We start from the raw sequence: 24,040 nt of genomic DNA, 5'->3' as shown, positions 1-24,040 counted from the left end.
CAAATGGTATCTAAAAAGAAACACTAGGTACTAGATACATGTTCTGATGAGTTTTGGCAAACAACCATTTGACTAACATGTGTGTCTCACCTGCTCTTGTTCATCTCTGTTCTGTCGTCATTCTCTCTCTCCCTCTCTCTTCCTCTCTCTCCCTCTTTGTGCTGACAATCAAGCCAAACACCAACATCATCAAATATACAGTTGAAACCACATATATATGTACTCTTCAGATAAAAACACAAACACTTTTTTAATTGTAACATCAAATCAGACTAAATGTTTATTCTTTTAGATTGATAAATATAAAAAACATATTTGTTAACTTTAACAGTAAAGAGAGAAACTGTCTGTATTTTTTAATTGCAAATGGCACCAAATTGTATTCAAATTGAGCCACACTTATGGAGCTCCACAGTTATTTTCCTGGTGTTTTGGTTGACATCTCTTGATTTTCCCATGTTAAAGAAACAGCCTCTGTGTTTTGCCTTATATGCATCCACAGCTGTGCCACCAGTTTACTCACATGGACTCTACTAACCAATCAGAAGCTTCTTCAGCTCAGAATGGAATCGTCTGGAGTTTTCATATTAATTAACAAACTTAGTGTATATGTACTCCTAAATTTGATGAAAGTGACAAAACTTAGACATCTCTGTCTCTCTTTATTCTGACATTTAACTAATTCAAAAGATATTTCAATATTTATTTATCCAAAACAAAACAAGTTTACTCTAAACTGATGTTGTACAGTAAAAAAATGTTTTCCCTAAAGTGTATGTAAATATCTGGTTTCAACTGTGAATATACTGCTGTGTATTGAAATTCCTCTTGTTTTGCATAGATATACTGAACAACATCCAAAGCATAATATATAAAATAACATCTGAGTTTTTTCTTTGAAAGAAGCTCCTTATGTCCATTGTTGTGTACATCAGTACACAACTGAAACCGATTTAGAGAGTTTGTTTAGCCGTGGAGGGAAACAACTGAAAATATGAAATGTAAGCTAAGACTCTCTAAAAAATCAGCATTGCTGTTCGGCTTTTTATTTATCCATTTGTTGATTCACTCGAAGAGCAAGTAACGCAACCAAGTGATCAGTTTGATATCAATCTTTTGTGATACACCGTCATATTTACATTATTAGTTCAGTACGAATGATTTGCTTTGGTACCTGGTCAAACTTAAGCTCTCCTCTGTCTGCAGCAAACTCGCAGGCAGCAGCTTCTCCCCCCTCGCTCACATGGGTGCTGTGCTCAGTCGCCCAGTGCCTGAGCTCGGATCATACCACAATTAGGGGGAATTTACAACGGTGCGCTCTGTGCTTCGTGTGTTGTTTTTGTTTTATACAGTTGTCAGTCAGGCATCTAACTAACAAATTACACTCCAAAAGACCCCATGCTTCTGAAAAAATGACCCGGGCTTAAGCCCAGTAAGCCACCCCCCCCCCCCCCCCACCCCCCCGCTCCGCTGATGGTTGACTCCAAATCTCCTGAACACTATGTCGATTTGAGAACGCAAGACCAAAACAGCGAGACCAAGACCGAGACCAAGACAAAAGTCCGTCGAGACCAAGACGAGACCAAGACCACGTAAAAGTGGTCTCGAGACGAGACCAAGACCGGTATCGAGACATCCAACTCTACTATTTGATGAGTCTTCTGCATGAATGTTGAAGTCTCTAACAATGATAACCTTTCCCAGTTTATTAGTGGAAGTTAAAAAATTTCTTGCAAGTCTGCCAGAAAAGATGCAGCAGACCCAGGTGGATGATAAATTAAGATACTGTCCATGGACTGATCACTTGCAATTTTTATCATGATCATCTCAAAAGAATTCTAACAGCTTGAAGAGATCATCTGGCATAAAAATGTCTTTTTAAAAATTACAGCTGTTCCACCTCCTCGTGGAGGAGGACAGGTGAAGGGACAGGTGAATAGGCCATGCTGCTAGCGAGTTGGCTACGAGCTAAACTAAGCAAGCGAAACAGTAGAGACACAGTGAGTGAGTACTTCGGCTATAAATTAGGGAGTGAGTACACAGAGAGTGTGCTTCGGATTGAGCACATGAAGATTATACTATGAAAACAGAAGGTATCTGAAGCGAACACCAAGTGACAGCACCACCAAGAGCTTGGTGGGACTGACTGACAGCTGATGAAGAGTCTCTGGAAACACTCATTTATCTCCTCTGCTCTTCTTTCTCTCTTGCAGGTGGGGGTATCCATAGACTGGCTCACTGAGAGAAGATGAGCTGTGTCCTGGTGATCCAGAGAGGTTGAAACAGCAGCAGCTTGTGTTTAGAGCCCTGTTATAGTGATTTTTAGGTAAACAGCTGCAAAAAACTTTGTTGTTTGCATAACTCAGTTACTTTTTGGAAGAAGTAACTATAAAATTAATTGCCTAACATTGGTCATTATACAGGGAGTGCAGAATTATTAGGCAAGTTGTATTTTTGAGGAATAATGTTATTATTGAACAACAACCATGTTCTCAATGAACCCAAAAAACTCATTAATATCAAAGTTGAATGTTTGTGGAAGTAGTTTTTAGTTTGTTTTTAGTTTTAGCTATTTTAGGGGGATATCTGTGTGTGCAGGTGACTATTACTGTGCAGAATTATTAGGCAACTTAACAAAAAACAAATATATACCCATTTCAATTATTTATTTTTACCAGTGACACCAATATAACATCTCCACATTCACAAATATACATTTCTGACATTCAAAAACAAAACAAAAACAAATCAGCGACCAATATAGCCACCTTTCTTTGCAAGGACACTCAAAAGCCTGCCATCCATGGATTCTGTCAGTGTTTTGATCTGTTCACCATCAACATTGCGTGCAGCAGCAACCACAGCCTCCCAGACACTGTTCAGAGAGGTGTACTGTTTTCCCTCCTTGTAAATCTCACATTTGATGATGGACCACAGGTTCTCAATGGGGTTCAGATCAGGTGAACAAGGAGGCCATGTCATTAGTTTTTCTTCTTTTATACCCTTTCTTGCCAGCCACGCTGTGGAGTACTTGGACGCGTGTGATGGAGCATTGTCCTGCATGAAAATCATGTTTTTCTTGAAGGATGCAGACTTCTTCCTGTACCACTGCTTGAAGAAGGTGTCTTCCAGAAACTGGCAGTAGGACTGGGAGTTGAGCTTGACTCCATCCTCAACCCGAAAAGGCCCCACAAGCTCATCTTTGATGATACCAGCCCAAACCAGTACTCCACCTCCACCTTGCTGGCGTCGGGCTGGAGCTCTCTGCCCTTTACCAATCCAGCCACGGGCCCATCCATCTGGCCCATCAAGACTCACTCTCATTTCATCAGTCCATAAAACCTTAGAAAAACCAGTCTTGAGATGTTTCTTGGCCCAGTCTTGACGTTTCAGCTTGTGTGTCTTGTTCAGTGGTGGTCGTCTTTCAGCCTTTCTTACCTTGGCCATGTCTCTGAGTATTGCACACCTTGTGCTTTTGGGCACTCCAGTGATGTTGCAGCTCTGAAATATGGCCAAACTGGTGGCAAGTGGCATCTTGGCAGCTGCACGCTTGACTTTTCTCAGTTCATGGGCAGTTATTTTGCGCCTTGGTTTTTCCACACGCTTCTTGCGACCCTGTTGACTATTTTGAATGAAACGCTTGATTGTTCGATGATCACGCTTCAGAAGCTTTGCAATTTTGAGACTGCTGCATCCCTCTGCAAGATCTCTCACTATTTTTGACTTTTCTGAGCCTGTCAAGTCCTTCTTTTGACCCATTTTGCCAAACGAGAGGACGTTGCCTAATAATTATGCACACCTGATATAGGGTGTTGATGTCATTAGACCACACCCTTTCTCATTACAGAGTTGCACATCACCTAATATGCTTAATTGGTAGTAGGCTTTCGAGCCTATACAACTTGGAGTAAGACAACATGCATGAAGAGGATGATGTGGACAAAATACTCATTTGCCTAATAATTCTGCACTCCCTGTATACTGTATTTTGCAGACAGAGAGTTACAGGACTCTCTCCCAGACCACAGACTCATAATACAAGTCAGAGCTTTATACAAAAAAAAGAAAGTTTTTTTTTTTTTTAATTTTCATTGTAAGTGGGCTAAAGCAGTTAATTAAAAGTAGTCTAACATAAATGTAAATGCTGTAATTTGTAATGGATTCGATTCTGGTGTGACCACAGTGCACACGTCTGCTTGTTGCTCACAGTGGTCCAAGGGACCGCTCAGGGAGTTTGCATATTCGCTCACACATGAAAAATTAGAGGGAACATTGGCTACTAGTTGTTCTTACTAGTCATCACTGGTTGTTGTGTGGGATTATAATATTATTTTATGCCATGTTAGACCCCTAATTAAAGATTGTGAATTATTATGTAGTTTTAGTTTGCATTATTCTCCTGAATTAGAAGGTGATAACTATTGCATTTGTTAAACTGATTTGCATTACATTAGACTGCTGATTTATTGTGAATGAATGGTATTGTTTTATGATGCATTATACTGCTGAGTTATAAGAAATACTGTTTGCAGAAAGTCATCGCCTTATTTGTCTGATTAGAAGAGAACAGAACATGCTGGAGTTTTCTGCCCCATCTCAGCAGGAGCAGATAAACAGGGAGCCATGGTCGTAGCTTAGGCGCCGTGTGAGAGAAAGCATGTGAATGTTTAGGCTTTTATGATAAGGTAGGGGCCACTAGAGGCTATAAGAGTTTGATCAATGCTCCACCATATTGAGATCTGATGCTGTCTGCGTACGGTGTCCATCTCCCACGCGTGTGATCATTAAAATCATCGTTTGACTCAACCCGGCCGGACCAGTGTTGTTATTGTGGTTTTTCCTCTTGTATCCATCCCCAATATTTGAATCCGTAACAGTTGTTACTAGTCGTTGCTGGTTTTTACTAGTAGTTCTTACTAGTTGTCGCTGGTTGTTGTTACTTGTTGTTACTAGTCATCGCTGGTTTTCACTTGTTACTAGTACTTACTAGTTGTTCTTACTAGTCTTCGCTGATTGTTGTTACTAATGGACGCATCACTAACCCCAAAATAAAGTGCGTTACAATAATCCAGCCTAGAAGTAACAAAGGCATGGATTACTGTCTCAAAATGCTGTTTCGATAAGATGGGTTTTATTTTGGCTAATTCCCTCAAATGAAAAAAGCTAGATCTTACAACAGCTCTGACCTGGCTTTCAAGTTTAAGATTTGCCTCTATTTTAACTCCCAGATTAGTGATGACTGGTTTAACATACTGTGCCAGTGAACCAAGATCTATAATAGTGGCCTCAGAAGCGCCACCAAAAACCATCACTTCTGTTTTCTGTTCATTAAAATGTAAAAAGTTCAAAGCCATCCAGGCCTTTATTTCATCAAGGCATCTGAGCAGCGGGTCTACTGAGAAGCCATTTATCTTTTTAAGTGGGAAATAAATCTGGGAGTCATCGACGTAGCAGTGGAAAGAAATCCCATGTTTCCTGAAAATAGACCCAAGGGGTCGGAGATCTAGAGAGAAAAGAAGCGGGCCTAAAACTGAACCCTGTGGGACCCCACATTGAAGAGAAGCAGCAGAGGATACAAACTCCCCCAGTTTCACAGAGAAAGTTCGCTCTGCCAAATAGGATCTGAGTCACTGCAGTGCGGTACTCCGCATACCCACCAACTGCTCTAAACGGGAAATTAAAATATTATGATCCACTGTATCAAAAGCAGCAGTTAAATCTAACAGCACAATAATAACACAGTCACCTGAGTCATTTGCCAAAAACACATCATTAAAAACTCTTAAAAGGGCAGATTCAGTACTATGTAAAGCTTTAAAACCAGATTGGAAAACTTCTAAAATACAGTGTTCTTCTAGGAAGGACATTAATTGCTTGTAAACGACCTTTTCAAGAATCTTTGAGATAAAAGGCAGTTTGGAAATAGGTCTGTAATTCGCAATAATATCAGGATCAAGAGCAGGTTTCTTGAGTAGAGGCTGAATCACCGCATGTTTGAGATTGACAGGTACAACACCAGAGGACAGACTACTATTTACAATGGATTGTACAGCTGATGCTATAGTGAGAAAAACCTCTTTGAAAAATCAAGGAGGGAGAGCATCATAAGGGGAAGCTGAGGGCTTCATGTGAGCAACCAACTCCTGCAGGCAGAGCAAGGAAACTGGCTCGAACCTGTCAAAGACAGCAGAACTAGGGACAGGGGTAGAAGGGTCGGGAACGGACTGGGAAGTCTGCGCTTTGACAGATAGCACTTTATCAATAAAAAAGTGCAGGAAGTTTTCACAAATTTCCTGAGAGGACTCGACACCAACAGTCTGTGGAGCATGAAGGACCATGTCAATAGTCTTGAATAAGACATGAGGCTTACGACAATTTGCCTGAATAATAGCAGCAAAATGTTTCCTCTTAGCATCTTTTACAGTTTTCTGGTAAGAATTCCAGTAATCTTGTAACATTTGGTATGACACCTGAAGTTGATCCTTCTTCCATTTACGTTCAGCTCTCCTACACTTTCTTCTGGCAGCCCGGGTGTCTTCATTCAGCCAGGGTTCAGATTTGGCTTTTACTTGCCTAAGCTTAAAGGGGGCCACTGAATCTAAAGCAGTTTGGCAGACAGAATAAAACCACGTACTCAGCTCTTCTGTATCATTGCATATGAAATCAGGAAGGCCGCCGTTTGGATTAAAAACATTAGAGAACTGTCCAGCAGAGGAAGGGTTAAAAATACGACAGCTCCTAGCAGCAACAGGAGGAAGATTAACTTTGGTACAAGGAAGGAAAACCTCAAACAAGACAGGCCTATGGTCTGACCATACAACATCACAAACCTCTAAAGTTAGAGACAGGTAAATTGTGAGTTAAAACAAGGTCCAACGTGTGCCCATATTTTTGTGTAGGCACAGACACAGGTTGCACAAGATCAAAAGAGTCAATAAGATTTAAAAAGTCCTTTGCCATATGCCATGATCATATTTTGGCATAATTTCAGCCAACAGATCAGAAAAGTCATTTAAGACCTCCTTATTGTATTTTGGGGGTCTGTAAACCACAGCACAGAGCACTGTGTGAGAGCGTCCCAGCTCAAACATGCTCAGTTCAAAGCTACTAGGTGAGGTTGATAATGGCAGTGGTTTACATTTATACTGCTTCTTAAAAACAACCGCTAGTCCTCCTCCTCTGCCTGATATTCGAGGAGAGTTTAAAAAGCAGCAGTCATCAGGTAAGAGATCTGTGAAAACGCTGGACTCACCGGCCCTCAACCATGTCTCAGTTATACAGAGGAAATCCAGTCCTTAGGTTATAAATAAATCCCTTAAAATAAAAGTTTTATTACTCAGCGATCTAGTGTTCACCAATCCAAACCTGGTGGAGGTCAGCGTGTTCGTGGCTGACAGCGAGACCCGACGCAGCGGCCACAAGTTCTGTAGGTTCGCACCGCGCCGACGAAGATGAGGGAAAATCTTTCACAGCTGGGCTCCGGAGAGCACGGATAAAAGGCATGACAAGGTACAGATCCACGTTCGTTCCAAGGAGCCGGGGAAGAGCGCACCACGTATGCCTTAAGTTTCACGAGTAGACCGCTATGTTTGCCCCGGCATCTGAAACGCTTTCGCCGTGAGGCTGGGGCCCGGGTCCGACAAAGGTTAGCTGGTATCCCAGACAGGAATGGAGGTAACGCCTTATGTCCATTATAAGTTGCATTGGTAAGACCACTGGCAACTAGTCGGAGGTCCAACAGTTTTTGGCTGCTTTGCCAGAATCTCTTCGAGGCAGTCCAAAAGTCTTTTTCCATGGCCTCTCCAAACTCCTCCAACACCCGAGTTTTTGCTTCAGCCACTGCCCGAGGCGCATTCCGCTTGACCTGTCGGTACCTGTCAGCTGCCTCCGAAGTCCCACAGGCTAACCAAGCCCGATAAGACTCCTTCTTCAGCCTGGTGGCTCCCTTCACCTCTGGTGTCCACCATTTGGTTCGGGGATTACCACCACGACAGGCACCAACCACCTCGCAGCCGCAGAACTGGATGACTGAGAACCTTCACAGACATTTCATCAGGAACTCAATGGGGATGTGGCGTACAACACTAGAGGCCAACTCCAAGCCCATAGCACAAGTCACCATCAAGTGCGGGATCTACCAAGGAGATGCTCTGTCCCCACTGCTGTTCTGCATAGGCCTGAACCCCCTCAGTGAGATCATTAACAAGACTGGCTACGGGGCCAGTCTTGATGTCCTGATGATCCACCAGGACAAACTCAGCAGTGTGTGAGGAAGAGGAGGAGGAAGATCCAGCAGCAGCTGACAGATGGAGAGAATAGACAGACTGTTCCCTGTTTGTGAAGGACTGCTAGGAAAGTTTAAATCAGTCCTGAATCAGTCTTATTAGGTAATGTTCAAATAATGTGATCATCCCAGTGTTTTCAGTGTGGGAGAAAGTACTCAGAGTACTCAGGGCCTTCAAGTTACACACTATGAAAGGCAGCAACAAGTTTAATGTTCAGAAACCTAAAGTCTGTATCAGCAGCAGAATGGAGCTAAAAATAAATGTTTGTTTCAGTTCTATGAAGCTTTGAGTATTTTGGATCAGCAGCTGCTGTGTTTGTTGCATCATATTGCTGTAACTGTTTATATGCTTTATATATTCTGAGCTAAGTTGATCTATAGTGTTACATCATATTCTATAAGGATGTTATGTGTTTGTAGACTTTCTGCCCAGTTTGACCCATTTAGCAGACGTCAGCCTGTTTAAGGCTCTGATATCTATTCTGTATGACTTAAAGCAGTTATGACATGGTCTGATTTTCTCACCCAATAAAGGAATATTTCATCTATCAGTCTACTCTTCATTCTATCAGACACAGTTATCACAGCTCGTACATTTTCTTTTTACACATATTTGTAAGCATTGAGCCAATTTTAGTAATGCCAACATATTAACTCATTCACTGCCATTGACGTCTATAGCCGTCAATGGCAGTGAATGAGTCAATGGGTTTAACTCATTCACTGCCAATGGCTGGCAGTGAATGAGTTAAACGAACCATATTTGTCTCTTATATATAACACATCTGTATATACACTGTCAAAGATACTTGTCTTTGAGTGAAGATTTAAGGTGATAGGAAACATAAATAACTGCAACTTGAATCTTTACTGAAGCTCAGTGTTTGACAGAGATTCATGTTCACTGCTGTAATAACTAATAATGATAAATACTAACTATAATATTGGCCATATTATATTTACATTACCAAAGTGAGATGACTTTAGTCTCATGAACAACATTAGCTAATTGTTATTTACTAGCTAATCCTAAAATGACTGTTCAGTACCAGAGATGGGCAGTAACGCGTTACTTGTAACGCGTTACTGTAATCCGATTACTTTTTTCAAGTAACGAGTAAAGGGATTACTATTGCAAAAACGGTAATTAGATTACCTTTACTTTCCCGTAGGAACGCTGCGTTACTGCGTTACTAAAACCGTGATTTTTTTGCGAGAATGTCTCATGTAAGCAAGTGCTACGTTCGTGATAACAGCTGTGTGCAGCTCAACAGTGGATCATATATCCAGTACGGAGAGAGTATGAGCGTGCAGCGTTTAAAGCGTGGAAGTACTGACCTTACTTTACGTTTGATTCCATAAAAAGTGACAAAAACATTAGCGTCCATTAGCGTTGTGCGTGGGAAGAAAACTTCTTTTTACAGCGGAAAAAACCCCCCTAACCTTCCAAGCAAGCTCTGTGTGCTACCACGTAATGGGAAATTCACAGAGAAACTGCCGTATCCTTCCACTGACCGCTGCAGCACACCTGCACCAGGGTAAACCTCCGCCTACCCTACTCCTACTTTACAGGTGAAAACAGAGCAACAGGACCGCTGAGTCTTTGATTTTATTTATTTTCTGCTGTGTTTTGCTTGCATCTATTTGAAAGACTGAGTGTAAACACAAAAAAAAAAAAAAATTATGTGCTGGAATGTGCAGAAAATAGGTCTAAATGTTAAACAAATTTCTTCCAGTCAGTGAATGTTGCATATAATTACATTTTTGCTTGATGCATAAAGTTTAAAGATTAAAACTAATAAAACAAGTTTTAAAAAGAGACTTTTCCATTTGATTACATTTTGTATGATGGATTATGCAGAAAAAGTAGAATTGGGCTTTTTTGCCTGTCCCGTTTGGCTCTTTTGCCATCAGAATTGTTGTCTAAAGGCAAACAAAGATGCCCAACGGATTTACTTTACCAAATTGACCATCCCAGCCCCAGGCTGAGAGATCTATCGCTTTATCACCTATTCAGGTTGTAAATCGTGTTTTTAAAAAGTAACTAAGTAATTAATTACTTTTGAAAATAAGTAATCAGTAAAGTAACGGGATTACTTTTGGGGGGAAGTAATCAGTAATTAGTTACTGATTACTTTTTTCAAGTAACTTGACCAACACTGTTCAGTACAGAAATGAAGCCCAACAATCATGTTTTTACAGTCCTGTGGTCTCAGCCTCAGAAGCTTATCAAATCACACAAAGCTCATATAAAAACAAACAAATGGACAAAAGATTGTGAACGCGATGGAGGCTAGACCATCCCATTTCGCATGCCTTAGCGGGCTTTGAGTACGCGGCCCTTGTGGACCGTTAAGGCTGCAGACCCTGAATTGGGATACAGCCTGTTTTACTTTGAAAGCGTTCACAGCCTTTTCTTTGGCAGCGGTGTGTCTTATGGTGAAGGAGCAGAGCGGAAGTCACGTGTCTCTGTTTTCTCTGCGGCTCACTTTAGCCTCAGCGGCTAACTGACCAGCAGGCTGACCGTCGGCCAGAGTGCCGCCGAGCAAGCAGCTCAGTGTGCCGGTGAGTATACCGCGTGGGACGCCGTGTAAAATCCACGGAGAGAACTTCAGGGTCACAGCGAGCTGCTAACGCTACTCTCAGCCTCCGTGCTCGGCTAGCGGGGCCAAGAGAGCGGCTTCCATTATCGGACACTGTGCTGCTGTGGCTCGCGTTGGGAGCCGCTGCACCTCCTGCTGCTGAAGCCCAGAGAGCCGCACGGACAGATGGAGCCTCTGTGAAGCAGTAGGATGACTAAAGGTGAGCTCGGGTCAGTTGCTTCTCACTGTGCGCGCGTGTGTGCGCATAGTCTCTAACAGGTGAGCTGAAGCCGAACTTTCAGTGTGGAGGAGTGTGTGTTTGAGCCCCTTAAATCAGAGGATTTCTGAATGTACTCTGGTCGGAGCTGCTCTTCTGTCTGTGTCAGTCACGAGTTCAGGTGAATGATTGAGCTGCCGACACAGGACACCTGTCCTCAGGTGTGCTGACGCCAGCAGCAGTTCCAGGTTACTCATTGAAAATTGATTAACCTTGTGATCAGTCGACCTGAGAGCTGATTGGAGGTTCAGGCTGTGACCTCTGACCCCCAGTGTTGGCCAAGTTACTTTGAAAAAGTAATTAATTATAGTTACTAGTTACTACTTCAAAAAGGTAACTGAGGTAGTAACTGAGTTACAAGATTCTAAAAGTAATTAATTACTTGAAAAGTAACTATTGCGTTACTTAAATTTTTATTTTATTATTTTTTGTAACCTCTGGGATCCAGGGTATAATTGGACATTTTAACTACTTTTGATGTTTCCTCTACATTTCACCTTTAAAAACGATTTACTTTGCCTCGTTTGGTATCATCCTTTTCAGCACTGCCTCACGTGTCTGAATTTACAGTCATGTTTTCATTCTGACATACTGTATTAACACAATTGATCTAAAATCAGACAGAAAACATAAAATCAGAGTAGAAAAAGTGATATTTTTTCTGTAACAAATTCAAATTCAAATTTTATTTGTCACGTACACAGTCATACACAGTACGATATGTAGTGAAATGCTTGGACAACTGCTCGTGACCTAAAGAAAACAAAAAAGGAAAAGGCTATGAATAAGATAGGAAATAAATATGAAAAATTAAAAAGGGTAAATTTAACTAGGAAGGAATAGAATATAAATTAAGGTTAAAAATGAAATAACTGTACAACACAAATTAGAATGAAGGGTAAATTTAACTGGGAAGAATAAGATAAAGATAAATATATAAATATATAAATTAAAGTTGAAAATAAAATAACTGTACAACAAAATACACAATACACAATATAGAACTATATAAGAATGTATGAAGAAATCTAAATATAAATAAATATATACACAATAACAGCAGCTGTACAAGTATTAACTGGAAATGAAGAATATAGTGACCAGTGTTGTGCAAAACCAAAGTCCAGAAAGTCCAGTGTGTGTGTAAGAACTGTATGTGTGGGTCAGTACTGTGTGGTGGTGTGATTGAGAGACCGTATCGCCTGCGGGAAGAAGCTCCTCCTCAGTCTCTCTGTGTTGGTCTTCAGGGAGCGGAATCGCTTTCCTGACCTCAGCAGAGAGAACAGTCTGTTGTTGGGATGGCTGAGGTCCTTCACGATCTTCCTGGCCTTGGTCCAGCACCGCCTGCTGTAGATTGAGTGCAGGTCAGGGAGCTCGGAGCGGATGGTGCGCTCAGCTGACCGCACAACCCTCTGTAGAGCTCGTCTGTCCTGCATGGTGCTGTTCCCGAACCAGGTTAAGATGTTTCCCGCCAGGATGCTCTCTATGGTGCACGAGTAAAAGTTCCTGAGCACCTTGGAGGGCAGTTGGAAGTCTCTCAAGCGTCTGAGGTGGTAGAGACGCTGACGGGCCTTTTTCACCACGGTGTTGATGTGACAGGACCATGACAGGTCCTGCGTGATGTGAACTCCGAGGTATTTGAAGCTGTCCACTCTCTCCACTGGGCACTCGTTGATGACGGGGGTCTGGTAGTTCCTCTCCTGCTTAGTGCTGAAGTCCACTATCAGCTCCTTTGTCTTACTGACGTTTAGAAGGAGGTTGTTCCTCTGGCACCAGTTCTCCAGATTCCTAATCTCCTTCAGGTAGGCCGTCTCGTTGTTATCAGAGATCAGGCCCACCACGACGGTGTCGTCAGCAAACTTGATGATGGTGGTGGAGCTGGTAGTGGCCACACAGTCATATGTGTATATGTGACAACCACAAACATGTTTAATGAATCATATTTCATAACTTTAAATGCAAATATAAATTGTCAATTTTAAAATCATACGCACAAGTTATTTGCAGCCATTTACCTTTTTTTTTTAATAACCATTTCAAACTTTTTACAGAACAATCAGTTGTTCTGCATTCAATAAGATGCCACACAAATTATGTGACTTACATTACAATGTGACTGCTGTGATTAAAGCATCTTTCTTTCAGCTTAACGAGTGAACCGTCAGCTCGTTCAAACACACGTTAAAGTGCGTTTGGCTCGACACCACCGAACAGAGGCAGCAATATAACACAGCTAACATTAACAGTGCGGTGGATCCTGCTTGTGCCGTGATGTTCAGGACTGCAAACCGAGCAGCATCACTGACTTTCAGCTTGCTGTGTTTGTGGATATATGACTGACTTTAATTATCCATAAAATCATCAGAGTCTCTGTCAGATTAAGGTCGACTATTGAACGGCGTATATTTTAAAGTAAAGGCTTTAAAACCAAGTTAGTACAAACGTCACTAATGTCACATAACTTTGCCGGCATGTGGCCAACAGTCATGTTTTAATGTTCTTCATTATTAAACATTTGCGCATAAATAAGTGACATAATATTCAGTACTTATTTTTAAAAGTTTGCTCTTCGGCCGCTCTGCTTCAGCCATCCGCCGTTTTTTCCCGAACAAAATGTCCACACCCACCGCCGCGCTATGAATTGTGGGATATATGGTACCCCGAAGTGTACACCGGGCCACACTTCTAATTTGGGCAAATGAAGGGTGCATTTGTCGACCGCATTTGGAGTACACTTTGTATTGGGACACTCTATCAGGGCAGGGATAGCTCAGTAGGTAGAGTGGTTGCCCCATGATCGGAAGGTCGGGGGTTCGATTCCCCTTAACAGCTACCCTGAGGTACCCCTGAGCAAGGTACCGTCCCTACACACTGCTCCCCGGGCGCCCAATGGCTGCCCACTGCTTCACTGAGTGAATGGGTTAAATGCAGAGAGCAATTTCCCCACGGGGCTCAATAAAGTACAATAATGTACACACTTTCTTCTTCTTCTTCTTCTTCTTCTTCTTCTTCTTCTTCGTCGCATCGCTGTGACGTAATCGTTCTCCACATGCACACTACAAAGCGTGCGGTCGCTGGATTGGGACACAGTCTGTGACTGATGAACTCTCTCTTTGTCTCACTACAGTGTAATGTAAGGCCATGCTTGCTCGCCCGCCATGACCACTGTCACGCTGCGGTACTTCTGTTATGGCTGCCTCGTCACCTCGGCCACCTGGTCCTTCCTGCTCTTCCTGTATTTTTCCATGGGGGCGGAGCCTGACCGTGGCAGGACTCCCATGAGGCACCTCGGGCAGCCAATCACTGGAGGTGTGGCCGATCGTAGAGGGGGGCGTCGGCCTCTGCTGCCAAGTAATGGAGTGGAGCTTTCACCAGAGATGGGTGAGTGCCCGTGGTGCGTTCAGGTACTGCTGGGAGAGCGGCAGTGATGGGTGGAGTAAGGGGTGGGGCCTGAGAGCGTGTCAGTGATGACCTGTTTTCAGAGTCTTTGTAAACCAGAGGTCTGTCAGACTAAATGAATGATAACTGGCAAATGGGGGCAGGGCCAAGTCTCTGATGATGTCACGATTAACACCTCAGTGTGTTCAAGGTTCTTTACTTGTCACATGCATAGTTATACAAGTGTAACACACAGCGAAATGTAACCTGACACGCTCCTCAACTTGTGCAAAAATGGGGGGGTAGAGGAAGAACATTATATATATATATAAAAAAAAAAAACACCCAGCACGCCCCTGCGGGCGGTTTATCCTTCAAGCTCGGGTCCTCTACCAGAGGCCTGGGAGCTTGAGGGTCCTGCGCAGTATCTTAGCTGTTCCCAGGACTGCGCTCTTCTGGACAGAGATCTCCGATGTTGTTCCCGGGATCTGCTGGAGCCACTCGCCTATCTTGGGAGTCACCGCACCTAGTGCTCCGATTACCACGGGGACCACCGTTACCTTCACCCTCCACATCCTCTCGAGCTCTTCTCTGAGCCCTTGGTATTTCTCCAGCTTCTCGTGTTCCTTCTTCCTGATATTGCTGTCATTCGGAACCGTCATATATGCGGTTCCGAATGACAGCATATATATATATATATATATATATATATATATATATATTACACACATACATTAGGTGAATGTGCAGCAGTAGCAGCAAGCAGGTGAATTCTGTACATTAAGTGAGTTAAATGAGAATAGACGATCTGACTATTTTACAGAATAGACAATATAAACATATTTAAAATTAAAGGAATTAAATTAAAGGGGTGTGTGTGTGTGTGTGTGTGTGTGTGTGTGTGTGTGTGTGTGTGTGAGAGATGATGTGATGTGTCAGCCTCTGTGTCCGTCTGCAGGGATGATCTTCAACGAGGCGGATCAAGAGGTTCGGGACAGCGGCTACCACCGTCACGCCTTCAACGTCCTCATCTCCAACAGGCTGGGCTTCCACCGCCAGTTGCCCGACACCAGAGACACCCAGTAAGAAGCTGATACTGGGCACACTGGGGCCTTTGTGTCTCTGTCTTCCAGTAAATCTGAGTTAACTTTGTGTTTTCTGTAGAGTGAGCTCGTTCAGGTGTAACGACCATAAAAACGTGAAGCGCCCCGTAGCAGCGTGCAGGTGTCGGCGGTGACCCGGCGGTTGTTCTGAGGTCACTGTCCGGATCACCTGAAGCCGACTGTAGTCACGTGTACCTGCAACTCGCTGTGGCGTCGTGCGATGTGTAGGCGAGCCCTGTTGTTTACCCATGATGCCTCTCTCTCAGGTGTCGGGAGAAGTCCTATCCTGTGGCTCTACCTTCTGCCAGCGTCGTAATCTGTTTCTTCAACGAGGCGCTCTCCGCCCTGCTCAGGACCGTGCACAGCGTGCTGGACCGCACGCCGCCCTACCTGCTGCACGAGATCATCCTGGTGGACGACCACAGCGAGCTGGGTAATCGCGAACCAGTTGCTGCAATTCGATTGGTGCGGGGCTTGGCCCGTGGCTCATGGTGGATTTTTGTTTGTGTGCAGAGGAGCTGAAGGACGAGCTGGACCGCTACGTCAGGGCGGAGTTTCAGGGAAAAGTCCATCTAGTGAGGAACCAGAGGAGGGAAGGACTCATCAGAGGACGCATGATTGGAGCCTCACACGCTACAGGTGCCTCCTCGTCACCTGCTTTCCTTGCTCTGTTCTTGTTTCCTGGAGGACGAAGAACCCTCCTTTACCTCTTTAGGCCTCTCTCTTAGGGCTGAACGATATATTGCATTTGCGATAATATCGCGACATGATCAAGTGCAATTTTCTAACCGCAAAGGCTGCGATTATACTCTGGACATGTCCAAATTCATGGGCTGCATCCTCCTGAGGCCGCATTTGTAGACCGATTACGTCACAGCGACGCGCCGAAGGCTGTCCGAATTACTACCATATCCCAGAATTCATAGCGCGGCCCAGCCAAACTCCAGTTTCCAGCAATGGCGGCCGCTACTAAGTTTTAAAATTACTCATACTAATCTTTCTGGGTCACAAAATAAACTTTTAACATATTTTCAGGCGAGAAAGTAGTTGTGTAAACATCAAATATCTGCTCGGTTTATCAAGATATCCCATATTTGCAAAAGTGCTTCGACGTTTTCAGAGGCGTCTGCTACCCACCAGCTCGACAGCTAGCCGGGAGCTCGAGGGTTACTGATGCGGCCGAGAACGGCACAACTCCCGGCACATCATTTTCAGATCACCGCGGAGTTTCGCTGCTCGGGTTAAACGTGATATATAAGTCACTTAGACAACCTAAAAATGTTATTGTTGGGCTTTTTTCAGTGTTTTGTTTGTTCGTGAGTAAATCGGTTTGGCTGAGATTAAAGTTATTAGATTAGATAAAATAAAACTTTATTAATCCCCCGGGTGGGTTCCTCCTTGGTTTTCACACAGCTGACTAAACGTCAAACAGAAAACTGATTAAACAGAAGTATGAGACAGTCGAGAATTTACACCAGTGTCTGGTTATATTTTAGATAGCAAGAAGCAGACGGCCGAGTTTATTAAACTCCACCGAGACAGCGGTGACGCTAATCAGAACTAGACCGTCCAATTTCACGCCTTTAAACTTTAAAGGCGTGTTTGTGTGTGTGTTTATACAATTGCTATTATGTTTGCACTTTATGTGTAATGTTTCTGACTGCAGAGATCAGTAAGATGTGTGTATTTTTTATTTATTAGTTTTATTTATTTAATATTATTTTTTAATTGAATGACTGTCTAGTAGTTCACAGATGTCGAAAAACTGAGTGTGGTAAAGCCACTGATTTTGTTTATGTATATTTCTGCAATCTGCACATTGTACTGACTTTCATTTTAATGTTTACACCAGGGTTCCTTGTCAGCACTTTATGCTCAGATGTTTGTAAGCTAAAAATAAACTATTGTGTATGTTCAAATATACTGTTGTGATTGAAGAAGTTAAATAAAAATGTCAGTCATCAATTCATGCATCACCTCATGTCATCATAACAGAGGTCTGTCTTCCAGGAAAGAACAGTTTAAAATTAATGTAATATAGTATTGGCCATACTATATGATGTATTGCTTGTCTTTGTTTAATAATACAGAAGACAAAGACCTTAAAAAATAATCGCATCGCAATCGCAATATTGGGGCAAAAAATCGCAATTAGATTATTTTCCATAATCGTTCAGCCCTACTCTCTCTCTTCCTCCAATAACCGTATGAAAGCCAGAGTCTGGTGTTGTATGCGCACAGGTCTGTGCACAAGTCTCGAGCCTCCCCTCATATTTTTAAATGAGAAAAATGTGCAGCGATTTATTGAAACGTGTAAACGTGCGTGTAAATCAGTCAGAATCAGCGTCTGCACATACACGTGTAAAACCAGTGTTTGGGGGCGGAGCGTCATCCTTCTGAGCAGCTCTGTGTCATCTCTGGACCCTCAGGAATAGTTCGCCGAGCTTCCTGAAGGATGCTCCGGAACAAGGAAAAGCAGCCAAAGATGAGAAAGAGCTCCAGAAAGCCAGAGATCTGTTGCTCAAGAGCACTTCAAAAATACAGGAAAACTATAAGGAAATGACAGGCGGCTCAAGACTTTTGCACAGCTCTGTAACCATGTGGACAGAAGTATTTGGTCTCACCTGTTAAGCTTTGAATTCAGTGTTCAGTGTTTTTAGGAGCCTTCACAAGCCTCTGAGGGGGCGGGGCCTTCTGATCAGGTTAGGTCAGATCGCAGTCTGATTCACCTGTGTGCGCGTCCAGGTGAGGTGCTCGTGTTCCTGGACAGCCACTGCGAGGTGAACCAGGCATGGCTGCAGCCGCTGCTGGCGCCCATCCAAAAGGACCGCCGCACTGTCGTCTGCCCCGTCATCGACATCATCTCCGCCGACACGCTCGCCTACTCGCCCTCCCCCATCGTCAGGGGCGGCTTCAACTGGGGGCTGCACTTCAAGTGGGACCCCGTGCCCCCCTCCGAGCTCCGCGGGCCTGAGGGAGCTTCCGGACCCATCAGGTGATGTCTTAACAGCCTCGAGGTACAGTTTTGGTCTGACCTCTAACTCCTCCCCCCTTGCTCTGCTCCCCCTCAGGTCCCCCACCATGGCAGGCGGGCTGTTCGCTATGAACAGGAAGTACTTTAACGAGCTCGGCCAATACGACGCCGGCATGGACATCTGGGGGGGAGAGAACCTGGAAATCTCCTTCAGGGTGAGACTCTGTTTTACTGACGGTCAGTGAAGGGGTCATTAAAGGAGCAGTCGCACATTTCTTTCAGTTAGCAGTTAGCTTAGCGCATAGAGAGGAAGTGGTGGGAAGAGGGGAGAGCAGCTGCTGCTACACCTTCTCGCTGTCTCGCTCAGATCTGGATGTGCGGTGGTCAGCTCTTCATCATCCCGTGCTCCAGGGTTGGCCATATCTTCAGGAAACGGCGGCCCTATGGCTCGCCGGGCGGCCATGACACCATGGCCCATAATTCCCTGCGGCTGGCACACGTGTGGATGGACGGGTACAAGGTAAACACACACACAAACACGTGCGCACTCTCTGGATGCCGGCACGGTGGCCTCATTTCCTGTGCCTCTCTCATCCAATCAGGAGCAGTATCTCTCTTTGCGTCCAGAGCTGCGCAACCGGAGTTACGGCGACATCGGCGAGCGCGTGGCGTTGAGGAAGCGGCTGCAGTGCCACTCATTCAGCTGGTACCTGGACACAGTCTACCCTGAGATGCAGACCGCCGCCAACGGCAACAAGCAGCAGCCGCTGTTCATCAACAAGGGCCTGAAGCGGCCCAAAGTCCTGCAGCGAGGACGGGTACCTTAACTCACCACACGTTCGTGTCTGCCCCCTGTCACATGAACTACCTTCATGTTTCCGTCCTCTGTGTCCGCCATCTTCCAGCTACGGAACCTCGCCATCGGACGCTGTCTGGTAGCCCAGGGCCGGGTCAGTCAGAAGGGCGGCGCCGTCGTTCTGCGACCGTGTGACCCCCAAGACCCCGAGCAGGTGAGCCGATCACATGACCACACGCAACATCGGTTTACCGAATCACCGCAGAGATTTGTGATTCCTGGTGGCGGCACGGGCGGAGCTAAAGTACACGTTTACACAAACGTAAAATATAGATGTAACCATGGTAACATCTTCACAGCAGACGTGACAGTAAAGGCTCGCAGTCATTCGCTAACGACCTATGATTGACGAGTCATTAGCCAATGAAAAGCCTCTGTGACTCCAATGATGTTTCAAAGCCCAGAGGTCAGCTGAAGGTTGTTTCTCACACACCTCTATCCAATCAGGCTTCGAGTCTTTGCTGGGCTCCGCCCCTGAAGATGCGGACTGTCCCGACCTGCACGTCACGGCTTCATAAACGAGTCAGCGACTTCGCTGACCGCACGTTTTTAATAAACACAATTGTTTATCACAATAAAAGCGTCTGTCTTCACCGTGACCTTTAACCTTTAACCCTTTACGTGTGCAGGACTGGGCGTACGACGAGGAGGGTCAGCTGATCCTGGCAGGTCTGCTGTGTCTGGACGTGTCAGAGGTCAGGACCTTTGACCCCCCGAGGCTGATGAAGTGTCACGGCTCGGGGGGGTCGCAGCAGTGGAGCCTGGGGGTGAGACACACAGTCCTCACAGTGTGGGTGGGGTTTACTGTCATCAGGAGGAGGAGTCAGTGTCACGTGTCCTTCTGTGTTTCCTGTAGAAGTCCAACCGGATCTACCAGGTCTCTGTCGGTCAGTGTCTTGCAGCTGTCTCCCAGCCAATAGGACAGAAAGGTTACGTCTCCATGGCGATATGCGATGGCTCGCAGACACAGCAGTGGCAGCTGGAGGCCTGAGGAGGACGCCGCGGTGCCGTGGATGGAATGATCTCCGATTCTCACCTGCTCATTTAATGTTTCGTGTTTTTCATTTTAAGTTTGTTTCAGTCGCAGAAGAACTTCGCCATGCCCAGGCACGCCTGGAACTTCTTCAAGGTCCTTTTAAGGACCTGGAAAGTCCTGGAGTCTGGCGACTGATTTAATCTGATCAGTGATCTGATGTTTACTTGGTCTGGCTTCATCATGTGACCTCTGAGGCATCTCCGTCCTCAGAGAAGCACTGCAGGCTTTTCTGTAGGGTTTTTATCGTGTTCACACAGGAAGTGCTTCTAAAGCAGCGACAGCACTTCCCGTCCTCCTCAGGTCAAAGGTTGCTGTAAGTCCAAAAGTTTTGCTTCAGAGGGCCGTTAGCTGCAGAGAGCTGGAATAAAACCGAACACTCACTCACTGAAGGACTCGGAGCGTCGCCACTGCTCTCGTGTCTCCCCGTGGAACCCTGATGATGCTGACCCGCTGCTCATGCACCAGAACCATATCTGCAGTTATTTCTAATGAGGAGCTTCCTCAATGAAGTTGGTGCGAGCATGCACGTGAGATCAGTTCTGATGCCACCGATGATAGGAAGGAAGGCGGAGCTTACTTACCGTCAGGGTAATCCACAGTGGGCGTCGCAGCCAATTTCCTCGAGCCGGTTGTTCCCCCAGAACACGAAGTGCCGCTATGCTGTCACAGAGGCGCCTCGCTCGTTATCCTTCGTTAACCGTGAAGGTCAGAATGTTGTAAATGTGAGTTTGTAGAATAAAAAGTGAGGATGTGAACCTTTATTTTTAAATTTTGACTGTTTGAAATCTACAGCTACAGGAGAAATATCCGTGAATGTGCAGATTAATATTTATACAAATTTACTGAAATGTTACTGTTTGTTTGATTAAACCTGCCACTGCTCAACTGCGCCCTCTAGAGTCACACGCTGAGAGCTGCGTTTCAGTGACATCTAGTGGCCAAACGTGAGACAGCAGCAGGGTGTGATTGGTTAGTGTGAATGATGTAAACACAGTTCAGTGAAGACGGCCCGCTGGCTCAGCTCGTTCTGCAGTAGCTGGGAGGAGGCATGCACATAACATGGCCGATGGCGTAAACACCCATCGTAGCAGCTGCAGTGTTGTCAATGGTGAGCTCGGGCTGCGAGGTCACCATTGACAACCAAACTGCTTTTGGCTCTTGACGGAGGCGGTCGCACTTTCTCCTTCTCCTTCTCCCTCTCCCTCTCACTTATCTTTCCTGCTTGGCTTCTCATGTCTTTTGTATAGTCTCGCTTATTCTCTAACCCTAAGAGAGTCTCCCAGACTTGTTCTCTAAAAACCTAAAGAATTATGGATTTGATCAACTGGTCCCTGAATGCAATTGACACCCTCGACGAGAAGCCTGGGTTCGGGAGAGCCCATGACAAGACATTGAAGACACCTTTTTGGAACCATGATAACAGGGTTCTTGCTGATTGGCCCCGGCTTATTGAAGGATAAAGAAAGCGGAAACGGCTGTTCAAATCCCCACAAGGCTGCCTGCTTTGTTGATTGGAAAGATGGAGCGAGCTGTGGCTTCTCAGAATGGGCTCATCAGGTGCAGCACGAATGACATCTTGGAGAAGTTTGGGCTGCTGTGAGTACTGAGACCGACTGACAACATCTGACAACATCTCGGAGAGGCTCACGGCTGTCGTGAACACTCATGCCCTATGAGCAAAATGGATAACATCTCGGCATGGATGGATAACATCGTGGAGAGGCTCACGGCTCCAGACTTGTGACCAGTGACGGACATTAGACAACTGTAAAATTTGAAGCAGTTTGTTCGCACTAACCAAAACAGCTACCATCTTCATTTCATGTGGCGCCAGTTGGATGCTCAAGGCAAAAGCTGACGGGAATAACAATTCTCCCTTAGATAACAAGACTGTGTTATGACTTTCTCCCTCCTCATTTAAGGCCACCCGCATCGACCGAAGACTGACTTTTGCCTAATCGGGTGAAGGGACACTTTTTCACACATACGCATGTACACTGACACAGACCTACACTCACCCCCTCCAAACGCCTTCGAAGCTCATGTCTTCTATGTTGTGAGATGTGATGATTCATGTCCTGAGGTGTTTTTTTTTTTTTGTTTTTTTTTTCTGTTCTCAAACTGATCTCCCTGTTGGAGGTCAGTCTAGGGGAGTTATTTTTGTCTCCTTGTCTTTCCTCATGTTGTGCATTTTCCATTGTTATACCTCTCTGACCTGTCTTCCCCATGTGATGTTTGTGTAATGTATGTAAGGTCAGAAGGGTAAGATGGCGCTGGCAATGGTCGGCAGCCTTAACAACAAATTTCCCATGTGTGGGACTAATAAAGGTATCTTAAATGACTGTAAATGATCCTGAAAAAGTCTTGTGCTCATCTGGACGTCTTCAGTGGGACGCGTGTCGTCATCAGCTGACTCCGTCAGTCTCAGCTGACTGCAGCTCTCCGACCTTTAACCTTAAACACTGGCCCGTGTGTCGGTTTACAGTAAATGTGCCCATAGTCTATGAAGGCTAACCTCTGTGCGTCTGTGCCCAAAATAACCGTCGTGCAGCTCTAACAGTGCGAGTCATCAAAGGGAAACTCACGGAGAAGTCAAACTTAGCTGGAGGATTGTAGGGTCCTCGTCCCCCACAGTGATACACGGCGAGGGGACCGCCGCTGTGAAATGTTACAGGCGTCGTTTGAATCCGAGCAGCTCGCAGGAAAACATCCAAAGGTGGGGTTTACAAAAAAATATGAGCATCATAACTTTTAAGTTTCAGAACAGAAACCGCGCCATCCTCCTCTCCAAGGCTTTCATGTGTGATAATAACATGTTTTATTTGAGGATACCTTTCAGAAACCCATGGTCACCTTACAAATATAGGCCGTTTACCATTTTACAAAGAACAAAATTAATAAAAGGAGCATTAGTCATAAAATGCATAAAATAAGTTAAAATTGCAAAACAGAACTTGACGACAGATTAAAATCAGCACTAAAGCGAATAAGCCAGTTTGAACAGATGTGTTTTGAGCTGTGACTTAAATGCGGGAAGAGAGTCTATATTTCTTATAGAGAGTTCCAGAGCCGAGGTGCAGAGCGACTGAAGGCTCTGTGTCCCATAGTGATGAGATGAGCGGAAGGAACAGTAAGATGAACAGCAGATGAGGATCTGAGAGGGCGGGAGACAGTGGTGATATGGAGCAGGTCACACAAATAGGAAGGAGCAGATTTATGGATACACTTATACGTGAGAAGTAAGATTTTAAAGTTTATCCTGGCTTTTATAGGCAACCAGCGAAGCTGCTGAAGAACTGTTGTAATATGACAGAGTGCAAGTTATGACCCGAGCTGCAGAGTTTTGAAGAAGTTGGAGTTTATGAAGGAACCTTTTAGGCAGACCAAATAGGAGGGAACTGTAGTAATCAATACGGGACGTAATAAGACTATGGACAAGGATGGCAGCAGCATGGGGAGGAAGGAAGTGATGGAGTCGGTTAATATTACGTAAGTGGAAGTATGCAGACCGTGTTATGTAATTAATGTGAGACTGGAATGAAAGAGTACT

The 24,040-nt window shown here is 44.7% G+C and overlaps 2 protein-coding genes across 2 annotated transcripts in view; both read left to right on the top strand.

The window, feature by feature from the left end:
- Nucleotides 1-4,972, top strand: part of LOC147321516 (NACHT, LRR and PYD domains-containing protein 3-like) — a 41,545-nt gene extending 36,573 nt beyond the window's left edge. The window contains exon 10 of the mRNA XM_086305490.1: nt 2,214-4,972. Coding sequence (XP_086161616.1) covers nt 2,214-2,229 — 16 coding nt within the window. The 3' untranslated portion in view covers nt 2,230-4,972. The remainder of the gene's footprint in view (nt 1-2,213) is intronic.
- Nucleotides 4,973-10,738: 5,766 nt separating this feature from the next.
- galnt11 (UDP-N-acetyl-alpha-D-galactosamine:polypeptide N-acetylgalactosaminyltransferase 11 (GalNAc-T11)) lies at nt 10,739-22,838 on the top strand. The gene is made up of 12 exons (XM_086305530.1): nt 10,739-11,086; nt 14,271-14,524; nt 15,480-15,603; nt 15,891-16,057; nt 16,138-16,263; nt 18,370-18,619; nt 18,696-18,813; nt 18,966-19,118; nt 19,201-19,416; nt 19,504-19,608; nt 20,084-20,221; nt 20,311-22,838. The coding sequence occupies exons 2-12, from the start codon at nt 14,302-14,304 to the stop codon at nt 20,443-20,445; spliced, it is 1,755 nt and encodes a 584-aa protein (XP_086161656.1). The 5' UTR covers nt 10,739-11,086; nt 14,271-14,301; the 3' UTR covers nt 20,446-22,838.
- The last annotated feature ends 1,202 nt before the right edge of the window (nt 22,839-24,040 follow it).

Source organism: Aulonocara sp. 'chitande type north' Nkhata Bay, linkage group LG9 (assembly GCF_057382095.1).
Source record: "Aulonocara sp. 'chitande type north' Nkhata Bay isolate Kocher_YH1m ecotype deep benthic linkage group LG9, A_spYH_male_GT1.1, whole genome shotgun sequence".
Taxonomy (NCBI): domain Eukaryota; kingdom Metazoa; phylum Chordata; class Actinopteri; order Cichliformes; family Cichlidae; genus Aulonocara; species Aulonocara sp. 'chitande type north' Nkhata Bay.
The sequence above is the reverse complement of the archived record's forward strand: the minus strand, read 5'-3'. Positions and strand labels throughout refer to the sequence as shown.

Excerpts from the sequence above, each read along its gene's own strand:
- galnt11 (XM_086305530.1), top strand. The coding sequence starts at position 14,302 with ATGACCACTGTCACGCTGCGGTACTTCTGTTATGGCTGCCTCGTCACC. Across the intron at positions 16,058-16,137 it reads GGACGACCACAGCGAGCTGG|AGGAGCTGAAGGACGAGCTG; the intron begins GTAATCGCGAAC and ends GTTTGTGTGCAG. Across the intron at positions 19,609-20,083 it reads ACCCCCAAGACCCCGAGCAG|GACTGGGCGTACGACGAGGA; the intron begins GTGAGCCGATCA and ends TTACGTGTGCAG.